The sequence below is a fragment of the Actinia tenebrosa genome, unplaced genomic scaffold (assembly GCF_029948245.1).
Source record: "Actinia tenebrosa isolate PJP-AT-01 unplaced genomic scaffold, QUT_ActTen_1.0 PGA_scaffold3__52_contigs__length_22856419, whole genome shotgun sequence".
In the NCBI taxonomy this organism is placed as follows: Eukaryota; Metazoa; Cnidaria; class Anthozoa; order Actiniaria; family Actiniidae; genus Actinia; species Actinia tenebrosa.
The window spans coordinates 17,681,999-17,702,812 of NW_028292580.1; the positions used below are offsets into that span (position 1 = coordinate 17,681,999).

The 20,814-nt window shown below is 37.9% G+C and overlaps 3 protein-coding genes across 3 annotated transcripts in view; all 3 read left to right on the forward strand.

Moving 5' to 3' along the window:
• The window catches only part of LOC116301625 (leukotriene A-4 hydrolase), an 18,757-nt gene extending 10,284 nt beyond the window's left edge, over positions 1–8,473 (forward strand). The window contains exons 12-20 of the mRNA XM_031710711.2: positions 85–110; positions 342–486; positions 1,654–1,757; positions 2,021–2,097; positions 2,546–2,600; positions 3,410–3,505; positions 4,067–4,158; positions 6,966–7,070; positions 7,490–8,473. Of these exons, the coding sequence (XP_031566571.1) occupies positions 85–110; positions 342–486; positions 1,654–1,757; positions 2,021–2,097; positions 2,546–2,600; positions 3,410–3,505; positions 4,067–4,158; positions 6,966–7,070; positions 7,490–7,607 (818 nt within the window). The 3' untranslated portion in view covers positions 7,608–8,473. The remainder of the gene's footprint in view (positions 1–84; positions 111–341; positions 487–1,653; positions 1,758–2,020; positions 2,098–2,545; positions 2,601–3,409; positions 3,506–4,066; positions 4,159–6,965; positions 7,071–7,489) is intronic.
• Positions 8,474–12,944: 4,471 nt separating this feature from the next.
• Positions 12,945–16,114, forward strand: LOC116301615 (trypsin-3). Its single transcript, XM_031710702.2, has 5 exons — positions 12,945–13,051; positions 13,753–13,872; positions 14,423–14,651; positions 15,107–15,327; positions 15,658–16,114. The coding sequence occupies exons 1-5, from the start codon at positions 12,991–12,993 to the stop codon at positions 15,978–15,980; spliced, it is 954 nt and encodes a 317-aa protein (XP_031566562.2). The 5' UTR covers positions 12,945–12,990; the 3' UTR covers positions 15,981–16,114.
• A 1,182-nt stretch (positions 16,115–17,296) lies between these two features.
• LOC148908778 (tryptase-like) lies at positions 17,297–20,233 on the forward strand. Its single transcript, XM_089035357.1, has 5 exons — positions 17,297–17,451; positions 17,784–17,906; positions 18,348–18,624; positions 19,360–19,580; positions 19,837–20,233. The coding sequence occupies exons 1-5, from the start codon at positions 17,391–17,393 to the stop codon at positions 20,163–20,165; spliced, it is 1,011 nt and encodes a 336-aa protein (XP_088891483.1). The 5' UTR covers positions 17,297–17,390; the 3' UTR covers positions 20,166–20,233.
• Positions 20,234–20,814: the final 581 nt, after the last annotated feature.

The following is a 20,814-nucleotide window of genomic DNA, read 5'->3' on the forward strand; positions in this document are numbered from 1 at the left end:
GGATTTGGTAGTAATTACAAAAAGGATATGATTAACGTCATAATTGATTTAAGAAATATAAGAAATATTCTTTTTTCCTTTAAGGTGGCTGGAAAACTCTAAATGATTCTGTAAGTATTGAAATTATATTTTACAACTTTCATAATTCATCGAGACATGATTTCTTTTTGCGTCAAAACATAAGTTTAAAATGTTTGTTAAAGTGTCTAAATGTGGTCGATGCATGATTGAGACACAGACACAGACTCTGATGATGAGTTTTCGAATGTCCCTTACGACAAAGGTTCCTGTTTCTCGTTGTTCTTGTTATTAATCTTCATACGTATACTGGATTTTCTTAGGTTACTAAGTTTGGTGAAGACAGTCCTCTGACACAGCTTGTTGTCAGCCTCAAGGACTCGGACCCCGATGATGCGTTCTCCAGTGTACCTTACGAAAAAGGGTCGTGTTTCTTGTTTTATCTGGAGCAACTTGTTGGTGGACCAGGTGAGAGACAAGTTATTATCAATAACTTTTGCATAAGTTTTTCTGACTATCGAAATCTTTAGATCTCTGGGATAAGACATGGATGCAGGCTTCTCTGGAGTGTGGCTACACCTATTCAAGAAAACGCTGTCATCGCCAAAGGTGATAGGCGAAAAGCGATAGGAGATAGATCTTTCCAAGATCCAAGAATAGCTGGAATGACTTGTGTTTCTCTTCTTATTCTCGTCAAGAACATGGACCTTTAGTGTTGAGACTGATTCAATGTTCTTCGTATTCAACGAGACAACGTTTATTGAAATAAATGTATATGATTCTAAAATGGAGTTACATCTACATTCTGTAATAACTGAAGACTTTACTTTTACAACGTTCACGATTCTTGGACGTATTGTTTGCTTCGGTGTAGTGTACATAACTATACGATTCTGAAATGGAGTTACATAATTATTTTGATAATAACTTACAAATTTCTCCTGCGCTGATTGGATATTTTTTATCATCAATAAGAGGGCAAAAAGATAAAGCTGACGTCAATGAGCGCGTGATCTTTCCGTTGGTGGTTTTGATCGCTAAAAATGAGAAGTTTTAATCGTTTTTGTTATTGTAAAAAAGTAGTATGCGGATCCACTCTGCTACGCCTTGTGAATCCACTCTGTTTTGACAATGTGATGACGCAATTTATCGTCAATAAGAGGACAGACACATAAAAAACTGATGTCTATTTGTTAAAATTATAACTACATTTCGTTCTTAGTATTTACAAGAGAAAATTAATAAGAGGGAAGCTTCTTAATAACGCGCGCGCCATGTAAATTCCCGGTTGGACTATTTTTAGTAACCGGATACAGTTTATAATTTGCCTTACCCTACTCCCTTGCGTCATCAAATTACGCGCGTGCGCAAGTTGATGACGCACGGGAGTAGGGTAAGGCGAAATTTAAACTGTTTTCGGTTACTAAAAATAGTCCAGCTAGGAATTTACCTGGCGCGCGCGTTGTTAAGAAGAAGCTTTCTCTCATTTATGCTCTCTTGGTATTTAACGCGTACAAAACTTTCACCAGCCTTTTTTTTTTTTTTTTTTTTGAAATTGCGAAAAAGGAAAGCCCATAGTAATTCGAGCTTTCGATTTTTTTATAATGCGTAGTACTTTCTTGTGTCTTTTTTTAGAGGTGTTCGAACCATTCTTTCGTAAATACATCGAAGAACACAAGTACAAGACGGCAACTACAGATGAATGGAAGGCTTTCCTGATGGACTACTTTAAGGACAAGGTAATTTTTGCTAGTTGTTTGTTGTTGTTGTTGTTAGTGTTTTCTGGCCGTTGTGTTTGTGGACTCATATTCTAATAAAGCAGTGGCGTAGAGAGAGTACCAGAGCTGGAGGGGCGAGCACACGCGTTTTGGCGCGAAAATTCCCGCCAAATCCACAAAAAAACTCGACAAAAAAGGCAAAAAGGAAATTTAAGATATGCCCCCAGACCTGACCCCAACAGCCCCCACTAAGCCCCTGTTCTAAAGCGTTTTTCTGTCTTAAGGCCGATGTCCTGGAATCTGTAGACTGGGATGCTTGGCTTTATAAACCAGGAATGCCACCAGTAAACATGATTGAAAGGTATGTTTTTATTTAACTTCGTCTCTCCACTTGAAACGACTTCATATTTGCCTTTGGAAACCGGCAGTTTTTCTACTCTTTCGACGCGTTATACTTGGAAAGAAGACGGACAAAGAGAGGGATGGTTTGGGTGGCTGTCCACCTTCTTTTCAGGTCATAAAACTAACAATTATTGGGGTGCAACCACGACTCAAAATTCCTTGAGATATAAATAACGATAATATTGCCGCCATGTTGGTTGATCTAACAAGAGAAGCTAATGAGGAATGCTTTGTTATCGTCAACTAAGATAGTGACTATGACTTTACATGCACCTCAAAAATGAAGATTAATGTAAAATCTGAAAAGGAAGTTACAAAATAGTTTCTATGTTAGAGCCATCCCTTGAAATCTTCCTGGATCCCGTTACGATTCACTTTTGATATCACAAATAATTCCATCTTATTAGGTATGACTCTACGTTAGCGGATGCTTGTACGAAGTTATGTCAGCGATGGATTAAGGTAATTACAAAACTGAAGATAACTTTCAGGCGTTTGGGTTTATTTGGCTTTTATTGTTTCAAAAACTATTAAAGGCATAGACACACGGTGCAACATTGCGCGCAACATTGCAGGCAATGTTGCTGAAGTAGGATAGTTTCCTACTTTAGCAACGTTGCGTGCAACATATTGTTTGTCATGGCTCGCAACATCAATTGCATGCAACATTGCGCGCAATGTTGCACCGTGTGTCCGTAGCTTACCTCAAACCATAGTAAATTTGGATGAATATCAGCCAAGACGAAAGAGAACGTTCCATGCACTTTAAAAGTCTCGCAGAAGCATAGTCATGTCTGTGGATTTTTGTTTTCCTACGTAAAGGAAAACTTTCCAAGAATTAGAACGGTAATTAAATTAAAAGAGCGACTGAAGTCCGCGAAAAACTACAAGAGAAAACATGCACCCAAAGGAAGCTAGATATATTCTTCATCGACGTTAAGCCCCGTTTACACTAGCGATTTTTGCTGCGATGTTTTTGCGATTTTGTCCATAATTAATAATGGTAAAGAATTTACTTGTAAAGTTTTATCAGAATACCAAGATTTTCATAGACGAATGTCTCTTTTGAAGGATGAGGCAAAATATTTTATATTTCCGAAAATTGCCACAAAAATTGCCACAAAAATTGCCACAAAAATCGCCGCAAAAAAAAAATCGCCGCAAAAAAAAATCGCCGCAAAAATCGCCGCAAAAATCGCCAGTGTAAACGGGGCTTTACACTCTCCTATATCCCGGTCGAATAACTCTGCTTTTTTTTTCCTTGTTAATAGGCCTCCCCAGAAGATCTTGCTACATTCTCATCCAAAGATATAGAGGGATTTTCTTCTGCACAAATCATTGAGTTCCTGGCCCAGCTGTTGTATCATGTTAGTATTATCATTACTAGGGATTTTTTTAAGTTAGTCATCTCCCCTTTTCCGAATTTAAAAGGAAAATGGGCAACAACCTGGTTTTTCATAGGATTGTGAGACAGAAATCATTTTGAACCCGGATTGGCTTAGTGCTTTGATTTCGTTGTTTCCAAATTCAATACTACAGTCCTATACACTTATTTCAATAAAGTTAGTCACCTGAAAAGCTACAAAGATAAAACCGGCAAGGATTATGGGTAGATACATTTTACATGTTTCAACCGCTTGATAACTGTTGATGGACTTGAGATCTTTTACCAGTTACAAGTTCACCTCCTCTAAGCATCCTCAACTGCTGAAGTTTGTGTCGAAACCTTTACTTGTTGAATATGAAATATTCCCCATGATTCTCAGCGATCACAGCTTTCTAGGTTTTTGGTGACTAACTTTATTGAAATAAATGTATACAACGAGACAAGTTTTGAATTTGAAATCTCGATGTCTTTTAGCATGGCCTGTTCGGGATGCTCATTCCTTAACTTATTCATTTATTCACATATTATATATTTGTGTCAGACGGCTGGTAATCCCCTGCCTTTGTCTCATATCGAAGCAATGGAAAATGCATACAACTTCAGCAGCAAGAAAAATTCTGAGATCAGGTTTAGGTGAGTTTAAAGTGCAAATTCAAACAGTGATTGTCGCTTATTTGATTTATGTATTCGTTAGTTGGAATCATCCATCTTTCCAATTGCTTTTAGATGCTTCTCCGATCTATCTTCTACAAGATATGTAGGATATGGATCAGAAGTCCATATGGCTGTCAATTTTACTCTCGTTATCCCGGCCGCCTCTTTTATATATCAATGCCTTGCTTTTAGCATGGGAAGCATGGGTGGTGACCCGGTTTCGAGTCCCGACGAGCTCGGTGTTGTATGTGAGCAAGGGCGGATCCAGCCAAAATTTTGGGGGGGGGGGGGGTAATTGAGATTCTCCCGTTAACACAACGAAAAACTGAAGGGGGGGTTCAGCCCCCCTTTGCACCCCCATTCCCCCCTGGATCCGCCCTTGGTGAGTTTAGTTGTTTGTTGGTTCTCTCCTGTGCTTCGAGGGTTTTCCGGGTTCTCCGGCTTTCCTCCCTCCGCAAAAATCAACTACTAAATTCTAATTCAATCCTAGGAGATCTTCACTATAAGGCTATAACCTCAATATCTCTTTTCGCACTCACTGATGCGAGTAAATTAGTTTTTTTTAGCCATGGAAAGAAATGGGTCGAAGTTGGCATTGCAATACATTTTGGGGATGTTTTAAGGGACAAAATAGACGCCATCTTGGAACTATGTCCCCTGAAACTGCCCCACAGCCAACTTTTGTCCTCAACCTCAAATGGCTAATATGACTTAAGGTGGCTCGACCCCCTCACGCTTGACCGCTACCTTCCACTTTTGGAACGCTAGTGCATAAACGTCTTTTATCCGATTGCAAATCTTTTTTGCACATAAGTCACATAAAGATTGAATGAATGTTTGATGCAGTTTTTATGAGATCGGACGTCATAACACGTGATTATGATGAAATATTTGATTTTCGTTTAGAAAATAATTTTAGCCTTGCAGAGCGTTCAACACTAAAATGCTTCGTACTACATAATTATATACTAGATGCCTCCATTTGTGGGGATTTTTGAAAAAATCTATCTAGCTAATAATGAGATATTTGAGATTCTTTAAATATAGTGCATAATCTACTTCAAAACTAAACAATGGATTTCATACGGCCGAAATTAATATTTCAGAGCTATATATTCACAAAAGTCATTGCTCATTTAGTTTTACTCTGTATCTAGTTTTAAAAGGAACATTTTGAAGGTAATCGACTTATGCAATTTTGTGAAAACGTATAGCGCAGAAGACGGGGTAAACATTTGATGCGCACTTTTCATCGCAGTTTTCTAGTCAATCTTAATAGATCTTCCATTATTCTAAAATTCGCTGATCATTTCTCTCAAAATTACGCCAGGATACAAATATGAACTTAAACTAATATTACACAAAATTGCAAGACTATTGAACTCATTTAAAGCGATCTAAAGCGAACGAGAAATACAGAAAACATTTTCCCTTTCCCAACGATTTGATGCTTTGGGAATTCTATTGTTTGCTAATGATCATAACACCAAATTCTTTCGCACCATGCACGGTCTCATCTCGCTTGGCTGCTTTCCGATTTACTCCCGAAGTATGGTTCTTTATCTAAACTCAAAAGTCTGGCTCGCTTTTTTCTTGAAGTGTTTATTTGAGGCATGTTCGCCGATTCTTTTCACTCACACTGACAAAGTATATCATGACAAACGTCCCACGTTTGAATAAAAAAAACAACTGTTTGTTACCAAACTTCGGGGGTAAATCGGAAAGCAGCCAAGCGAGATGAGACCGTGCATGGTGCGAAAGAATTTGGTGTTATGATCATTAGCAAACAATAGAATTCCCAAAGCATCAAATCGTTGGGAAAGGGAAAATGTTTTCTGTATTTCTCGTTCGCTTTAGATCGCTTTAAATGAGTTCAATAGTCTTGCAATTTTGTGTAATATTAGTTTAAGTTCAAATTTGTATCCTGACGTAATTTTGAGAGAAATGATCAGCGAATTTTAGAATAATGGAAGATCTATTAAGATTGACTAGAAAACTGCGATGAAAAGTGCGCATCAAATGTTTACCCCGTCTTCTGCGCTATACGTTTTCACAAAATTGCATAAGTCGATTACCTTCAAAATGTTCCTTTTAAAACTAGATACAGAGTAAAACTAAATGAGCAATGACTTTTGTGAATATATAGCTCTGAAATATTAATTTCGGCCGTATGAAATCCATTGTTTAGTTTTGAAGTAGATTATGCACTATATTTAAAGAATCTCAAATATCTCATTATTAGCTAGATAGATTTTTTCAAAAATCCCCACAAATGGAGGCATCTAGTATATAATTATGTGGTACGAAGCATTTTAGTGTTGAACGCTCTGCAAGGCTAAATTTATTTTCTAAACGAAAACAAATATTTCATCATAATCACGTGTTATGACGTCCGATCTCACTAAAAATTGCATCAAATATTAATTCAATCTTTATGTGACTTACGTGCAAAAAAGATTTGCAATCGGATAAAAGACGTTTATGCACTAGCGTTCCAAAAGTGGAAGGTAGCGGTCAAGCGTGAGGGGGTCGAGCCACCTTAAGACTTGTCTTATTAACCATATTTTGCTCTACAAAATCTCACCCAATGGAGGGTCCGCCATTTTGTTGCTTCGCGCTTCCGCTTTGGATGTCCATGTTTGGGATGACTGGAAATAGCTCACTCCCGAAAGACATAGCTCGTTTTATATAAGGAACGATGGACTTCTAGCTATGGGATATGGCATATTTTTGAATTTAAAAGGGCTTTCAAAAAAAATCACATCTTTTCTCTGTTTGCTTTGCAGATGGCTCCGTTTATCCATCCGTAGCAACTGCAAAGACTCCTTTCAACACACTGTCAACTTTCTGTTGGAGCAAGGAAGAATGAAGTTTACACGTCCCCTGTATGAGTAAGTTATCCCTTAAATATGGACGGCAGCCATGTTACATGGCAGGAACAATACAATCGTTTTACATGAGAAATAATTCAATGCCCAAGAGCAAGGGGATTTTATTCTTTTGGGCTCGGTTGTACGAAGAGTGAATAGCGCTATCCGACGGATACATCTTATCCAGTGGACAAATTATTGGATAACAGCATCGATTTTTCCGCTGTATAAGGATTTATCCATTGATCAACGCTATCCACCCTTCGTACAACCGGACCCAGATTAGTCTGTCATCACAGGCAGTCCAAGCTGTATTTTGTGCGCTGGCACGTGATGGTGCAAAGCCTCTATACAGGTGGCTATGGACTGCTGATATTTTGAAATAATAGACCTTTTTGCTTCAAGTCATTTATGTTTTTGTTTGTGATTTCCAAAAAAAGGGAGCTTTTCAAGTGCAAGGATGCCAAAGAGCTAGCCATCGAGACTTTCACAGCCAATCAATCGTTCTACCATCCAATTTGTTCCTCTATGGTGGCGAAAGATCTGAAACTACATTAGGATCATCTCATCCACAGTGTATGCCTGCAACAAAATGATGATTTGTCAAAGAAATGAAAATATATTAGAATCATCCAACCACATGTATCCTCTTGGTCATCCAATCACATTGCTTGAACCATATGTTAGTGTCATCCAATCATATTGCTTGAACCATATGTTAGTGTCATCCAATCATATTGCTTGAACCATATGTTAGTGTCATCCAATCACATTGCTTGAACCATATGTTAATGTCATCCATTCACATTGCTAGAACCATATGTTAATGTCATCCATTCACATTGCTAGAACCATACTGTTAGGGTCATCCAATCACATTGCTAGAACCATAATGTTAGGGTCATCCAATCACATTGCTAGAACCATACTGTTAGGGTCATCCAATCACATTGCTAGAACCATAATGTTAGGGTCATCCAATCACATTGCTAGAACCATACTGTTAGGGTCATCCAATCACATTGCTAGAACCATAATGTTAGGGTCATCCAATCACATTGCTAGAACCATAATGTTAGGGTCATCCAATCGCATTGCTAGAACCATACTGTTAGGGTCATCCAATCACATTGCTAGAACCATACTGTTAGGGTCATCCAATCACATTGCTAGAACCATAATGTTAGGGTCATCCAATCACATTGCTAGAACCATAATGTTAGGGTCATCCAATCGCATTGCTAGAACCATACTGTTAGGGTCATCCAATCACATTGCTAGAACCATAATGTTAGGGTCATCCAATCACATTGCTAGAACCATACTGTTAGGGTCATCCAATCACATTGCTAGAACCATAACGTTAGAGTCATCCAGTCACATGCAATGTTTTTTACCAAGAGCAATAAAAATGTGCAAAAATACTCGTATAAATCAAACACGTGGGACCAAATTAGAATCAACCAATAAAATTGCTTGTAAAAAAACACGACCATTGCCTAACGGACACTTGTTAAATGCCAAAAAACAAATGTTTGTAAAAGACTTTCATGGAAACTAGCTTCTGTAATTATTTTAATGATTAGTTATTTTAACTGGGTGTCTAAAGTTAGTGAGCTTTTCGATTGTTTTCATTTGGTTTTTGTTATTGTAATTGCTTCTTTCCTTGTTTGCTTGTTTGTTTGTTTGCTTGTTTGTTTGTTTGCATCCTTGCTTGTTTGTTTGTTTGCTTCCTTGCTTGTTTTTTTGTTTTTTTTGTTTGTTTGTTTGTTTGTTTGTTTGCTTCCTTGTTTGTTTGTTTGTTTGCTTCCTTGTTTGTTTGCTTGTTTGTTTGTTTGCTTCCTTGCTTGTTTTTTTGTTTTTTTTGTTTGCTTGTTTGTTTGTTTGTTTGCTTCCTTGTTTGTTTGTTTGTTTGCTTCCTTGTTTGTTTGTTTGTTTGCTTCCTTGTTTGTTTGCTTCCTTGTTTGTTTGTTTGCTTGTTTGTTTGTTTGTTTTTATGATTGAATGATTATGTGTTTCTGTTTGCCGCCTTTTCTTTCAGCTTCATTTTGCTCGTTTTTATTTGATTTTGATTCATAGTTCGAAGAACATAATAAACGATTCGGCTAATATTGAAGAAATTTTGACGTGACCAAAAGTAAGAGTTTTCAAACCGATTCACAAGCAAGTTTAATATATTATAATTTTGAATAAGTTTATGACCAATTTTCATCGAAAAATCTATGTTTGAAATCACTATTATTTTCAAAGATACTAGTAGTATTTCCATCTAAACATTTGAACTGGCTACTTCTGTTTCATTTAGTGAAAATGGAATGATTTTCTTTCAAGACTTGTGACACTTCGCGGAGACTTCAGCGGCAAAACACATTCAAACGGCCGGTCACACAAAATAATTTTAAGGCACAAGATGATCACATTGAGTTTGCGAGGAACGAAGTGGTGGTTTTTGCCATCATTACTGCGTGATTCAACTTTCTCAGATAAAGCAATCAGCGAAAAAATCGCATCTAGTATTAACGCGAGAGCAATGGCTACTTCAACCAAGTGAATGTTGCCATAAGGCGTCAACAAATTTCGTTATTGTGAATTTTGCTGTCTTCGTATCTTTGAATAGACAACTGAATAAACTATTTTCACCACTAAAGCAGCCATGAAACGAGTACGCGCGGAATGCAGTAAGCATGACTTTCTGGGTGTGATTCCTAGGTGAGAAGCATTATTAATGCCCCCGGGTCGGCAGTTGCCTAATTAAGCGAGGAAATCCAAGGTTTCGACCTCATTTGATCAGGTTCGCCGTACCAGTCAGTGCTAGACGGATTTTTTCCCTTGGCTTTTCCCTACCAACGTCGCCAAAGCTTCCCAATACGTCATTGCCGTCCAGTACCAACAGTTGTCGAGGTAATTATTTGATTGGTTTCACGTCATGTTTACGGGCTTCGCTCGATTCTTGGCGTCGTTTTAAGATTTATTTGGTCGTGTGTGTTTGGACGTAGTTTAGTCCAGCCACATGTTTGCTCTCGGAGTTCATGTTCACTTTACCATGGACTTTTTTGGTTGTGTTTGATATTTTCATGTCCACAGCCCCGACACGTGTGTTTGCACGGTTTAGATTCCCTAGTAATTCAGTCAAGCTTCGTATTTACTGTTTAGCCTGTGGCCAGATTTTATATTTTCACGTAGTCACCGCTTTACTCGCTTGTCATGGCTGTACCGTAGTTATTACGGTTATAAGTTATATTAGAGAGTTTTAGATTTACGTTCACGGCAAACGTGAAACGTCAGTTGACCAGTAAAAAATTCTTTTAAATGACTTAAAAAGAATCGCAAAAAAGTCCAAGTAGTAGAAAAACAAAAGTGTATTTGCGCTTGGTGAGAAGGTCTGTAAAAGGTAAAGTAAAATACAGGAAAACTATGAAAACGTGGTCACGTTTGCCGTTTGCGGGGAGAAAAAAAAGTCAATCTAAAACTCTCTATTATGTATTTATAAGCTCTACGTGAGTAGATTCTTAGTTAGATTTTTAAGGGTTATGTATAACATGTTATGTATTGCATTTCTCGTTGTTCTGGTCGTGTGTCGACCCTTAGTTAAATTTATGGTCTGGTCGTGTGTCGACCCTTAGCTCGGCTAAATTTATGGTCTGGTCGTATGTCGACCGCAATTCGCTAGTTTGGTCGCATGGTGACCCTGAGCTCGGCTAAATTTATTGTCCGGTCGTGTGTTGACTGTCTTTCGATAGTTCGGTCGTGTGGTGACCCTGAGCTCGGCTAAATTTATGGTCCGTCGTGTGTCGACCTTGTTTCGGTAGTTTGGTTGTGTGGCCCATCACTGGAACTGGTTTTATGGGAAGCGGGAAGTTTTGGAAAAATGTATCAATTCATTAGAAATATTGGTTATGAATGTATCAATTTATTATAGTTGTTGGCTATATGGTATTAAGTTCAGTTAGTGCTAGAGCACAGGCCGGAGGCAAAACTTGCTCCCAAAACTGAACCGCGCCTATGAGGTGAATGGCTGTTTTGGCGGTGAAAATGATATTTTCACCCCTATAGCTACCATGAAACGAGTATGCGTGGAATGGAAATGTTAGTATGACTTTCTGGGTGTGATTCCTAGGTGAGAAGCATTATGAATGCCCCCGGGTCGGCAGTTGCCTATTTAAGCGAGAAAATCCAAGGTTTCGACTTCATTTGCTCAGGTTCGCTGTACCAGTCAGTGCTAGACGGATTTTTGACCCCACCCACCTCCCCTTCGGCGACGTTTCTCCATTATAACAGTTCAGTCCGGCAGCTTAGTCACAGCCTCGGCAAAACTCGTGTTCCCAAAACTGAACCGCGCCTATGAGGTGAATGGCTACTTTGGCATTGAAAATGATATACTAATCCAAAAAAAAAAAAAGGTAAAAAATGGACCGGAGTGATGACGACGCATCGGACCGTGCCATCCAAATGGATCCTTTTGCAAACGCCTTTTAATTTTATCAATACCCTGAAACAACTCTAGGCTGATCAAAATTAAAGCATAGCTAGTTCAAAGATCAAATAATAATTAATAATGCAAATCGCAAGTACCAGATTAACGAACCGGACTTCCTTAATATAGCGGCGCATGTTTCAACTTGCTCACTGCGGCTTCCACCCCCCCCCCCCCCCCCCCCCTGGTAATCCTTTAGTAAATAAACGATAAAGCACACACATCAAATATATGAAACATATAGTCCTGTTCAAACATGCCCTTGGGCTCATCGGCTCTTATTATGATTAAAGAAAACCGCCCATGAACAGCTAATTTTAAAGGATAACTTTAAATAAATCGGGGACTTAGAGGCAACGTTTGGAGTACTAATCTCAAGTTGGCAATCTGATTTTCAATTCTCTTTGACCGGATGTCCATTCCAAGTGATGAACCCTTAATATATTCCATATTGGTATTTATGTTACTATTTCTTTAATCAAAATTGCGGTCCTAGTGATGAACCTTGGAGAACCCCCGTGTTTCCAATTGTTATTTTCTATATCATTAGACCATAACCCCGGTGAAGAACCTTTTCTCTATCTGTTCCTTGCGAACTAATTCAGTGTCGGTCTTGAATGAATATCGAGGGAATCCCAAATATTCTTGAGAACTCTCAACTCCCATTAAATTTTACAATTTTCCCAAAAGAATAAGGTAATTCCAAATACTGTCTGATTCAGTGTCGGTCCTAGTGATGAACATTGGGGGAATCCAAAATATCCTAATTGACAATATCCTCAATCCTTTAAAGCAAATCCTAGAACCAGTGTATACAACTTTATTTTTTCTGCAGTTTTTCCCCAAAAAAAGAAGCTGATCCCAGTTACTTTTCCACTACTTCAAAACGTTCCTACGAGAAACTGAGCTTCATTTATTCCGCGTGTCATTTCTAGCGTTTTGATTGAGTTCATGTTAAAATAATAACGCATTTGAACATACAGGGGCTCTCAGTTCGTTTGGAACATGAGCAAATAATATAATATAATATTGTTGCAGCTTTTAGGTATTCTTCGCCTGCATGTTTTAATCTAAAATAGGGAACAAAAAAATTGTCAAGTATTCAAGTATATGACTGAGCTGGTATCAAATGTGTTTAAATTCGCTTTTTATCTCTTTGAAATTATTTACATTCACACGTCCAGAATCCAGATAGAATCAATGAATCGGGAAAGTGATAAAACAATCTGCCTGAACTTGGCGGGGAGTGCGCGATACTGATAAACAATTTCATATTCTAGCTGCACAGCTGGATCGTTGGTATAAATTTTACCTCATTCTTTGAGGGCGCTTTTGATGTTAAGTCAACTTCTGTATGAAAAGTCCGATTCTGTGTTTGAACAGGCTCCAATGTGAAACAATATCGTTTAATATAAATACAAAAAACGCTATCAGGCAATTTACAGAGTTTTTTAAACCTATTTCACCATGAAGGCGTTTGTTCTGGCTTGCGTTTTGGGAGTTTCACTTTTGGCAACGTTCGCTCATGGTAATACTCGCTTCCTCTTTCATTCCAGTTACTACATGAAATATAAGGGTGTCTGAATTGGAAAAGTATGAACTTTTGGGTTTCTGATTTAATCTTTTTTTATATATATATTATTCTCTGTTTTTTGGTTTTTTTCCATCTTTTCTTAAAAATGAACCTTATTCATTTGTCTCACGATTGCAATTAAGGTTCATTTGAAGAAGGACTGCTATAGTGCAGACTGGATTAAGTGTCTGTTATCAATATACACCATTTTCAAAATATAGGTCATTCCGAGACGGAAATGCGGGCTACGTCGACTACAATCAACTTTAAATCAGTCTTAACACTAAGGTCCATGTTCTTGACGAGAATAAGAAGCAGAAACACAAGTCATTCCAACTATTCTACGATCTTGAAATGACCTATCTCCAATCGCTTTTCGCCTACTGCCTATCGGCTTTGGCGATGACAACGTTTTTTATATAGGTGTAGCTACACTCCGGAGATACCTGCATCCATGTTTTATCGCAGAGATCTAAAGATTTCGATAGTCAGAAAACATATATATATATATATACATGCTAAGGTTACTGATATTAATTTTGCTTCTCTCGTATTGCTTATCGCCCTTGGTGAAGACGAGGTTTTTTGAAACAGTTGCCGGGTATACCCCTCGTCGGATCGCTGTGTTATGATCTGTGTTATGGATTTATGACTAGGTTGCTCGGACAATAATAGAGGATGTCCAACATGGGCCAAGAGAGGATATTGTAAATCAGGGTCATACGTAACCTGGATGAGCAGAAATTGCCAGAAGAGTTGTGGTATCTGTGGAGGAGGTAAGAGGACCATTTTTTTCTACGTTATTTGTCTAAAAATAATGTTAGAAATCATGATTTAGTTTTTGGTCAAGTGTTTGGAGATAAAAATCTGTGTTTGGTTTATTTATTTTTTATTTTTATTTTTATTTTTATTTTTATTTTTGTTTGTGAGTGTTTCTTATTTTTCTTGTTTGATTTTTTGTTTTGCCTTCGTTTTTTTTTTTGTTTTTGTTTTTTTTTGTTTTTTTGTTTTTTTTTTTTCTTTTGCTTTGTATTATTTTATTAAATTATTATTATTATTTTATCATGTTTTGCGCCTTTCCCCCTTTTTTTTCTTCCGGCTTTTTTTTATATTTTTTATTTATTTATTTATTTATTTTTATTTTATTAGTTTTTCCTTTATTTTTGTTTCTTTATATCTTTTCTCTTGCTTTTGTTGTTTCTTTCTTTCTATTTTTCTCACCTCTGTGTTCTCCTCTTGAATTCATACTTTCCACATGAAGCTTTTTATTCCTTCATAGCTCTAACTCAACACCCTCTTCCTTTTTTTATTAATTACGTGGTTCAGGTGGCTCAGGAGGGAGTGGTGGTAGCGGTGGATCAGGTCAGTGTGGGTTCAAACCTAATGTACGAATTGTCGGTGGAACCGAAGCCCCAAAAGGAGCTTGGCCATGGCAAGCGCAGATCAGAACTACTTCTGGATTTTCCTTCTGTGGTGGCACTTTAGTTCATCCTCAATGGGTTGTCACTGCAGCTCATTGTACTGCCGGCAAATCTGCCTCTAGCATTCGTGTTAGGTGAGCTTAAAAATGGACTGAATAATATAATTTAAAAAAAGCAAAAATGATTGGATGCTTTTCGATACCATTGACATTGCTATTCTGAGAGAAGCGATATAGTGAGTAAAATGTGTAATAATGATAATAACTCGTTTATTCAAACATGATGCTGTTAAACTGAATTACGTATACAGCCGGCTGAAGCGCAGACTAGATAAATACCGTCAAATAATAATTACACGCAAAACAAACTCTTAAACGATATACAAGGATATCTAATTAACACCAAGTCAGTCAATGGTACAAGGGTAGTGGTCATCTTGAAACCAAACTCGTAATTCCAAATATGGTGTCAAAACTCCTAATTTGCATATCTGGGTACTCCGGAGCACGGTTATAGTGTTCCACGTTTCAACGCCCTTATAAGTTGCTGATCAAATATTAATAAATTGTTGATTGCTTCTTTTTTCCAGACTTGGAGCTCACTATCGAACAGGTAACGTAGGCACCGAACAAGACTTCCAAGTGGCCAGGATCGTCAACCACCACAGCTACAAGAGACCCTATGGCATGGCTCATGATATCTCGTTATTAAAACTGCACAAACCTGCTCGGGTCAACAAAGCTGTTGGACTGGCTTGCTTACCATCATCTAGTGGAAGTGTTGCTAATGGCAAACAATGTTGGGTTACAGGTAGGTAACAAAAGATTTAGCAGGAATATTTAGCAAAGTCTTCATTCATACAAGTATCTATGTCATTGTTATATCAAGGTTAACAACATTCTGGGAAGCACCAATGGCGTGTCACTGCTTTGATAATGTTTTTATATCCCTAGACCGGTGATCATATGTGAGTAGAGTTGGCCACGAGAAACAGAGACGAAAACAATAAAGCATTTGGCTTTTCTTTCATAGTTCCTTTGATTCCCTTGATCCATTTTTGCAGTACTTTTAGTTCCCCAGGGTGCTTTGTTAGCTTTGATGCGCTTGATCTTATTAGTAAAATTGTTGTGATGCTTTTAGGTTTTGGAAGACTCTCTTCAGGTGGTTCCTCACCTCGTGTCCTCATGCAGGTCTCTGTGCCAGTCGTCAGCCAGTCCACATGTAAAAGAGCCTATGGTAGCTCTATCCATGACTCTATGGTCTGTGCTGGTTTCGCTCGAGGTGGCAAGGACTCTTGTCAGGGAGATTCAGGAGGTCCCCTGGTGTGTGAGGCAGGTGGCAAGTACTACCTTGAGGGGGTAGTGTCGTGGGGCCATGGTTGTGCTGCTCCTGGAAAATACGGAGTGTATGCACGAGTACGTTACTTGAGGCAATGGGTAGATAGCACCATGAGCCGATACTAAACCTATTAGTATAATATGCTAAAATAAAAAATTAAACAAAATAAAATAAACAAACCTGAGAATCGAATAGTTGAACGACATGACATCACAAATGCTTGAGTAAAATAAAAATGCTAATATAGATGTTATTCCAATGAAGTGTTTAGTTTTTTGTTTTTGTTTTTGTTTTCCCTTCATTTTTGCATCTTTCTTTGACTTTTTTGGGATTATGAAGCAATGAAGATCATTTCAAGTCGCGCGTGCAAATAATCTTCCTTCGATGGATATTGCGCTGTTTTTGAACACTACGTGATGCTGTGACTCATTTTACGCGTTTAGTCTCCTTTATAAGTTAGCTATTTATAGATACCATTAAAACTCCTTGGAAAAAAATTTAAAACATCAGTCTTTTCCGGTTAACTATGGTTTTGTTCAAGTTGTGCATTGGCATTACAGATGCATCGACTATTGTGAATTATCTTGAGCAAGAGTAAACTTGTACAGCTCTGTACAAAAGAGTCTGTAAACCTTTATTCCTGGTTCACACGTGCGACGCAAACGCAAGCGCAAGCAATGTTCAAACACGTGCCACGCAAATACAAGTAAATTAATAAGATACACATGCGCAGTAGTGCTTGTTCATATCGAAAAAAATATGGTTCACACGAGCAACGCAAACACAATTTTAGGTCTTGCGTTTGTGTTTGCGTTTTCTCCAGTACACACGTTAAAAACGCAAACGCAAGCACAAGAATATGAAAAAGTTTCCATTGCTTGCGTTTGCATGTGCGTTTGTGTTACCGTAGTTCACACGTACTTTTCTTGCGTTTGCGTTTGCGTTTACGTTGCTCGTGTGAACCAGGCTTTAAATATTCCTGATATCTGACTAATCAAAGCTGAGAAATTGTCTTAGCTTTTAGTTTTGCTAGCCTGCGTGCAGCCGGATTTTTTCTCGTACAGTAAGTTAGTTCGGCTGCACGCAGGCTAAGATTTGCTAGCATTTTGAAAATCTAAAAATAGCCTTCAAGTCGTAGTAATAATGTTGATTTTCTTTTTCTTCTTTTTCTCCTTTTTCTTTCTCTTCTAGATTTCCTTTTTCCCAAACTCTTAGCTTTATATTTAGAAAAAATATATTTAACTAATGTAAACCAAATCATCTTTCACTGGCACCCAACGCAAATAATGTCGTTTTATTGTCCACATTTAGCAAGTATGAGACACTTGTTTGCTAAACGGCTATAAAACAGTTGGAACTCGTGATATTTCAGCTATTTCAGGCAATGTAAACTGTCAATCTCTTGGTCTGCTTTTCTGGAATTATATACAGCTTGTAGAACTTGGATCAATATAGAACACAAGAGATATTATAAAAGAACTCATAGGAGCAAAAGTGGCCATCTCGTACGTACGGTGTTTCAAGTGCATTTTGTAATGAAGGCGTCAACGTTTTTATGCTTTCTTGGGATTGGCGTCGTGATAAGTTTCGCAAAAAGTAAGTTCATCTTGATATTGATATTTTGTATCTTGATATTTAGGCCATTATTTTGCAACTGAGATAATAGGGATAGTTTTTATTATGAGAAAGAAGAAAACTTAAACACCATGTAAAAAGGTATTTCCTGTCCTATATAGTATGGATGACTTGATGAGCATGTTTCTACCATAGTGGACGTTATTCCCAAATAAGGGTCAAAAATATATCTATATTTTGTAGCCCTTCCACTAATATAAGGTGTGGAATGTTTTTCCTTATGTAGGCAGGGTAAATAATGTATATAACTGATCGTGTTGACGCCATAACAAACCATATATCTCTTTCTAAAGGCTGTGACGACATAGACGTTCGCTGCCCCGGCTATGCCAGAAGGCAATTCTGTAAAATTGGTGGTCTTGTTCAGTACATGAAGACAAACTGCAAGAAGAGTTGTGGACTATGTGAAGATGGCGGTAATAGTGTTAAAACGGCTTGACCGAAACAGCAATATGATCCTTTTTTCCATGTTATGCTTTCCTGAAAAGCATGAATATAGTTCATTTTCAATTTAGTCACATTTTTCAGTCCATCCTATAAATTACATATCTTCTTCATTTATGGTTTTCTCTAAAATTTATATAATTTGGCGGTTTCAAGTGTTTGTTAATCTTTAATTTTTATTTTTTATTATTTTTATTTTGTTTTTTATTTTATTATTTTTTTTTTTTTAACTTTCTTCAGTCTTTATTTTTCATTTTTATTCCAGTCTCTTTTGAACAGTCAGAGTCTCATAGCGTTCCCGGTTAGCATTCCGTCCGAAAGTGCAAAAAGTAAAAAAGAACTCGGATATTCTCTTTTTAGAATGATCTGAAGTACGGTTGCCAGAAGATCATTATATATACTTTGTCTTTTAGGCGGTCCTGGTGGCTCAGGCGGTTCTGGAGGATCTGGTGGTTCTGGTGGCTCAGGGGGGTCTGGTGGAACCGTAGCACCAGGTCAGTGTGGATTCAAACCCAATGCACGTATCGTTGGTGGAACAGCTGCACCAAAAGGAGCTTGGCCATGGCATACAATGCTTCGGTCACGCTATGGCTCAGCTAGATGTGGAGGAACGTTAGTCCATCCACAGTGGGTTGTCACTGCAGCACACTGCGTTAAAGACGAGTATTTTCCTATGCATTTTCTTGTGAGGTTAGTACATTAAACGCGAGATAAAAGGCATGGCAGTCATAAAAGAAAGTTTTCTCTGGAATTTAGTAAGTTGTTAAAAAAATGAATTTTTAATTGATGAAGCTTAAGACTTTTAGGAATAGTCCATCTGAATGACTTCTACTTAGAAGCCTTGCACCATCACTTGATGGCAGCCATGACATGAGGCACAACAGAGTCGTTTTCCCCTAGCAACCGAACTCTTTCTCATGTAAATCAGATTAGACCAGATTCAACTGTTCATGCCACCTGTCATGGCTGCCATCACATGATGGTGCAAAGCCTCTATACAAGAGTAAGAAGCAAACTATAGACTGAATCATATAAAACAGTCACAAAGTTTTATGTACATGTGACATGTGGCAATATACCTTTTCCAAATTCGCTTGAATGACCACGAAACATTTTAATAGCTCCAGGTTGGACAGGATATATAAGTGTGAATATTGAATGGGTAGAACTGTGGTGAAATAATGATAGATGTGTTGATCATCACAGTGAATGAGCGATCCAAGCGAACGCTGTAAAGAAAGACTTTAAAAAATGATTTCAAGCTTCAACGGGAATCGAACCCATGACCTCCGCGATGCCGGTGCGATGGATGGATATATAAAGTAAGCAAATGTATGAAAACATCAAGTCAATTGTTTTGTGGTTGCTCATTCCAAGCGAATTCGGGAAAACTATTAGAAATGAGAATTGCAATTTGTATTTTAGGCTTGGAGCACATCTGCGCAAAGGGGAAGTTGGTACAGAACAAGATTTCAAAATTGCTAAGGTTATTCGGCACAATAACTACCAAAAGCCCTATGGAAAAGCCAACGACATCGCCTTAATAAAACTAGATAGGCCTGCCCAGATAAACAGAGCTGTCGGGCTGGCATGCTTGCCACCATCGAGTGGGAGTGTGGAAGATGGCAAGAACTGCTGGGTTACAGGTAGGCAAGAAGCTTTGTTTTTATTGCTTTTTGTTAACAAATCAAGAAAGGAATAAAATTAGTTCCAATAAAGTGTGCTTTGAGGAATAAACATAACACCCAATTTTCTCTTTTTTTTTACCTTAAAATGTTGGAGTTTCTCGTCTTATTTCCAATTTCCTGATTATCTACCGTTTCCCAAGATATTCTGTATTGCCTTTGCATTACATTTGGTCAATAAAGAGATGTTCTTTATTTTATATATGGTTTTCATTAGGATTTGGAAGACTTTTTTCTCATGGACTTGCTGCGCCTAAAGTACTCATGCAGGTCTCTGTCCCAGTAGTAAATCAAGCCAAATGCATCAACGCGTATGGAGCTGAATTAATTCACGGCTCAATGATCTGCGCCGGTCTTGACCAGGGTGGCAAGGACTCTTGTCAGGGAGATTCAGGAGGTCCCCTGGTGTGTGAGGCAGGTGGCAAGTACTACCTTGAAGGGGTAGTGTCGTGGGGACATGGTTGTGCTGCTCCTGGAAAGTACGGAGTATATACACGAGTTCGGTACGAAAGGCAGTGGATTGATGATATCATTGCTAACAATTGAGTTGATAGATAGTACGGAAATACAAATGTCAATATAAAGAAAAATAAACTTATGTTATTGCTGTGGTATATTTAATTAATACGTACATCAAATCTCAATTCTCACTACTTGCATCTCAGGTTTTCTTTGTCCCTTGTGTAATGAGGGTATGTCTGAAACCAATGACATACGTCTGATACAATATTGACATAAATATTAACTTTATTGACTTTGAATGTAACACTGATGTTCGAGCCGAGTACAAACGATGACAGCCAAGTACAATCGGTAAACTCCTGTCATGAACAAATGTTACTCAGCTGATACTATATCAGTAACACCATACCTCATAACCACATTACAGCAAACCATGGTACGAGATCCTACACTATACACCGTGACACTCAAAACACTGACATCAAAACAAAACAGTACTGCAGATACCAAACTACATTACATTACATCTGACTAATAATTTGCCAATCCGAGATTGAGGGGAAAAAAAACACTTGTCATCGCTTAATCAAAACCGCAAGTACAGCAGTGACGCAGCTCATAGAGGTCGAACTGTAAGCATGTGAAAGGCGCCTCTGGCAGCCGAAATACAGTCCATGGTACTGGGTGAAGTTAACATTTTTAGAATATCCATTTCCAAAATGGTTTCTATTTT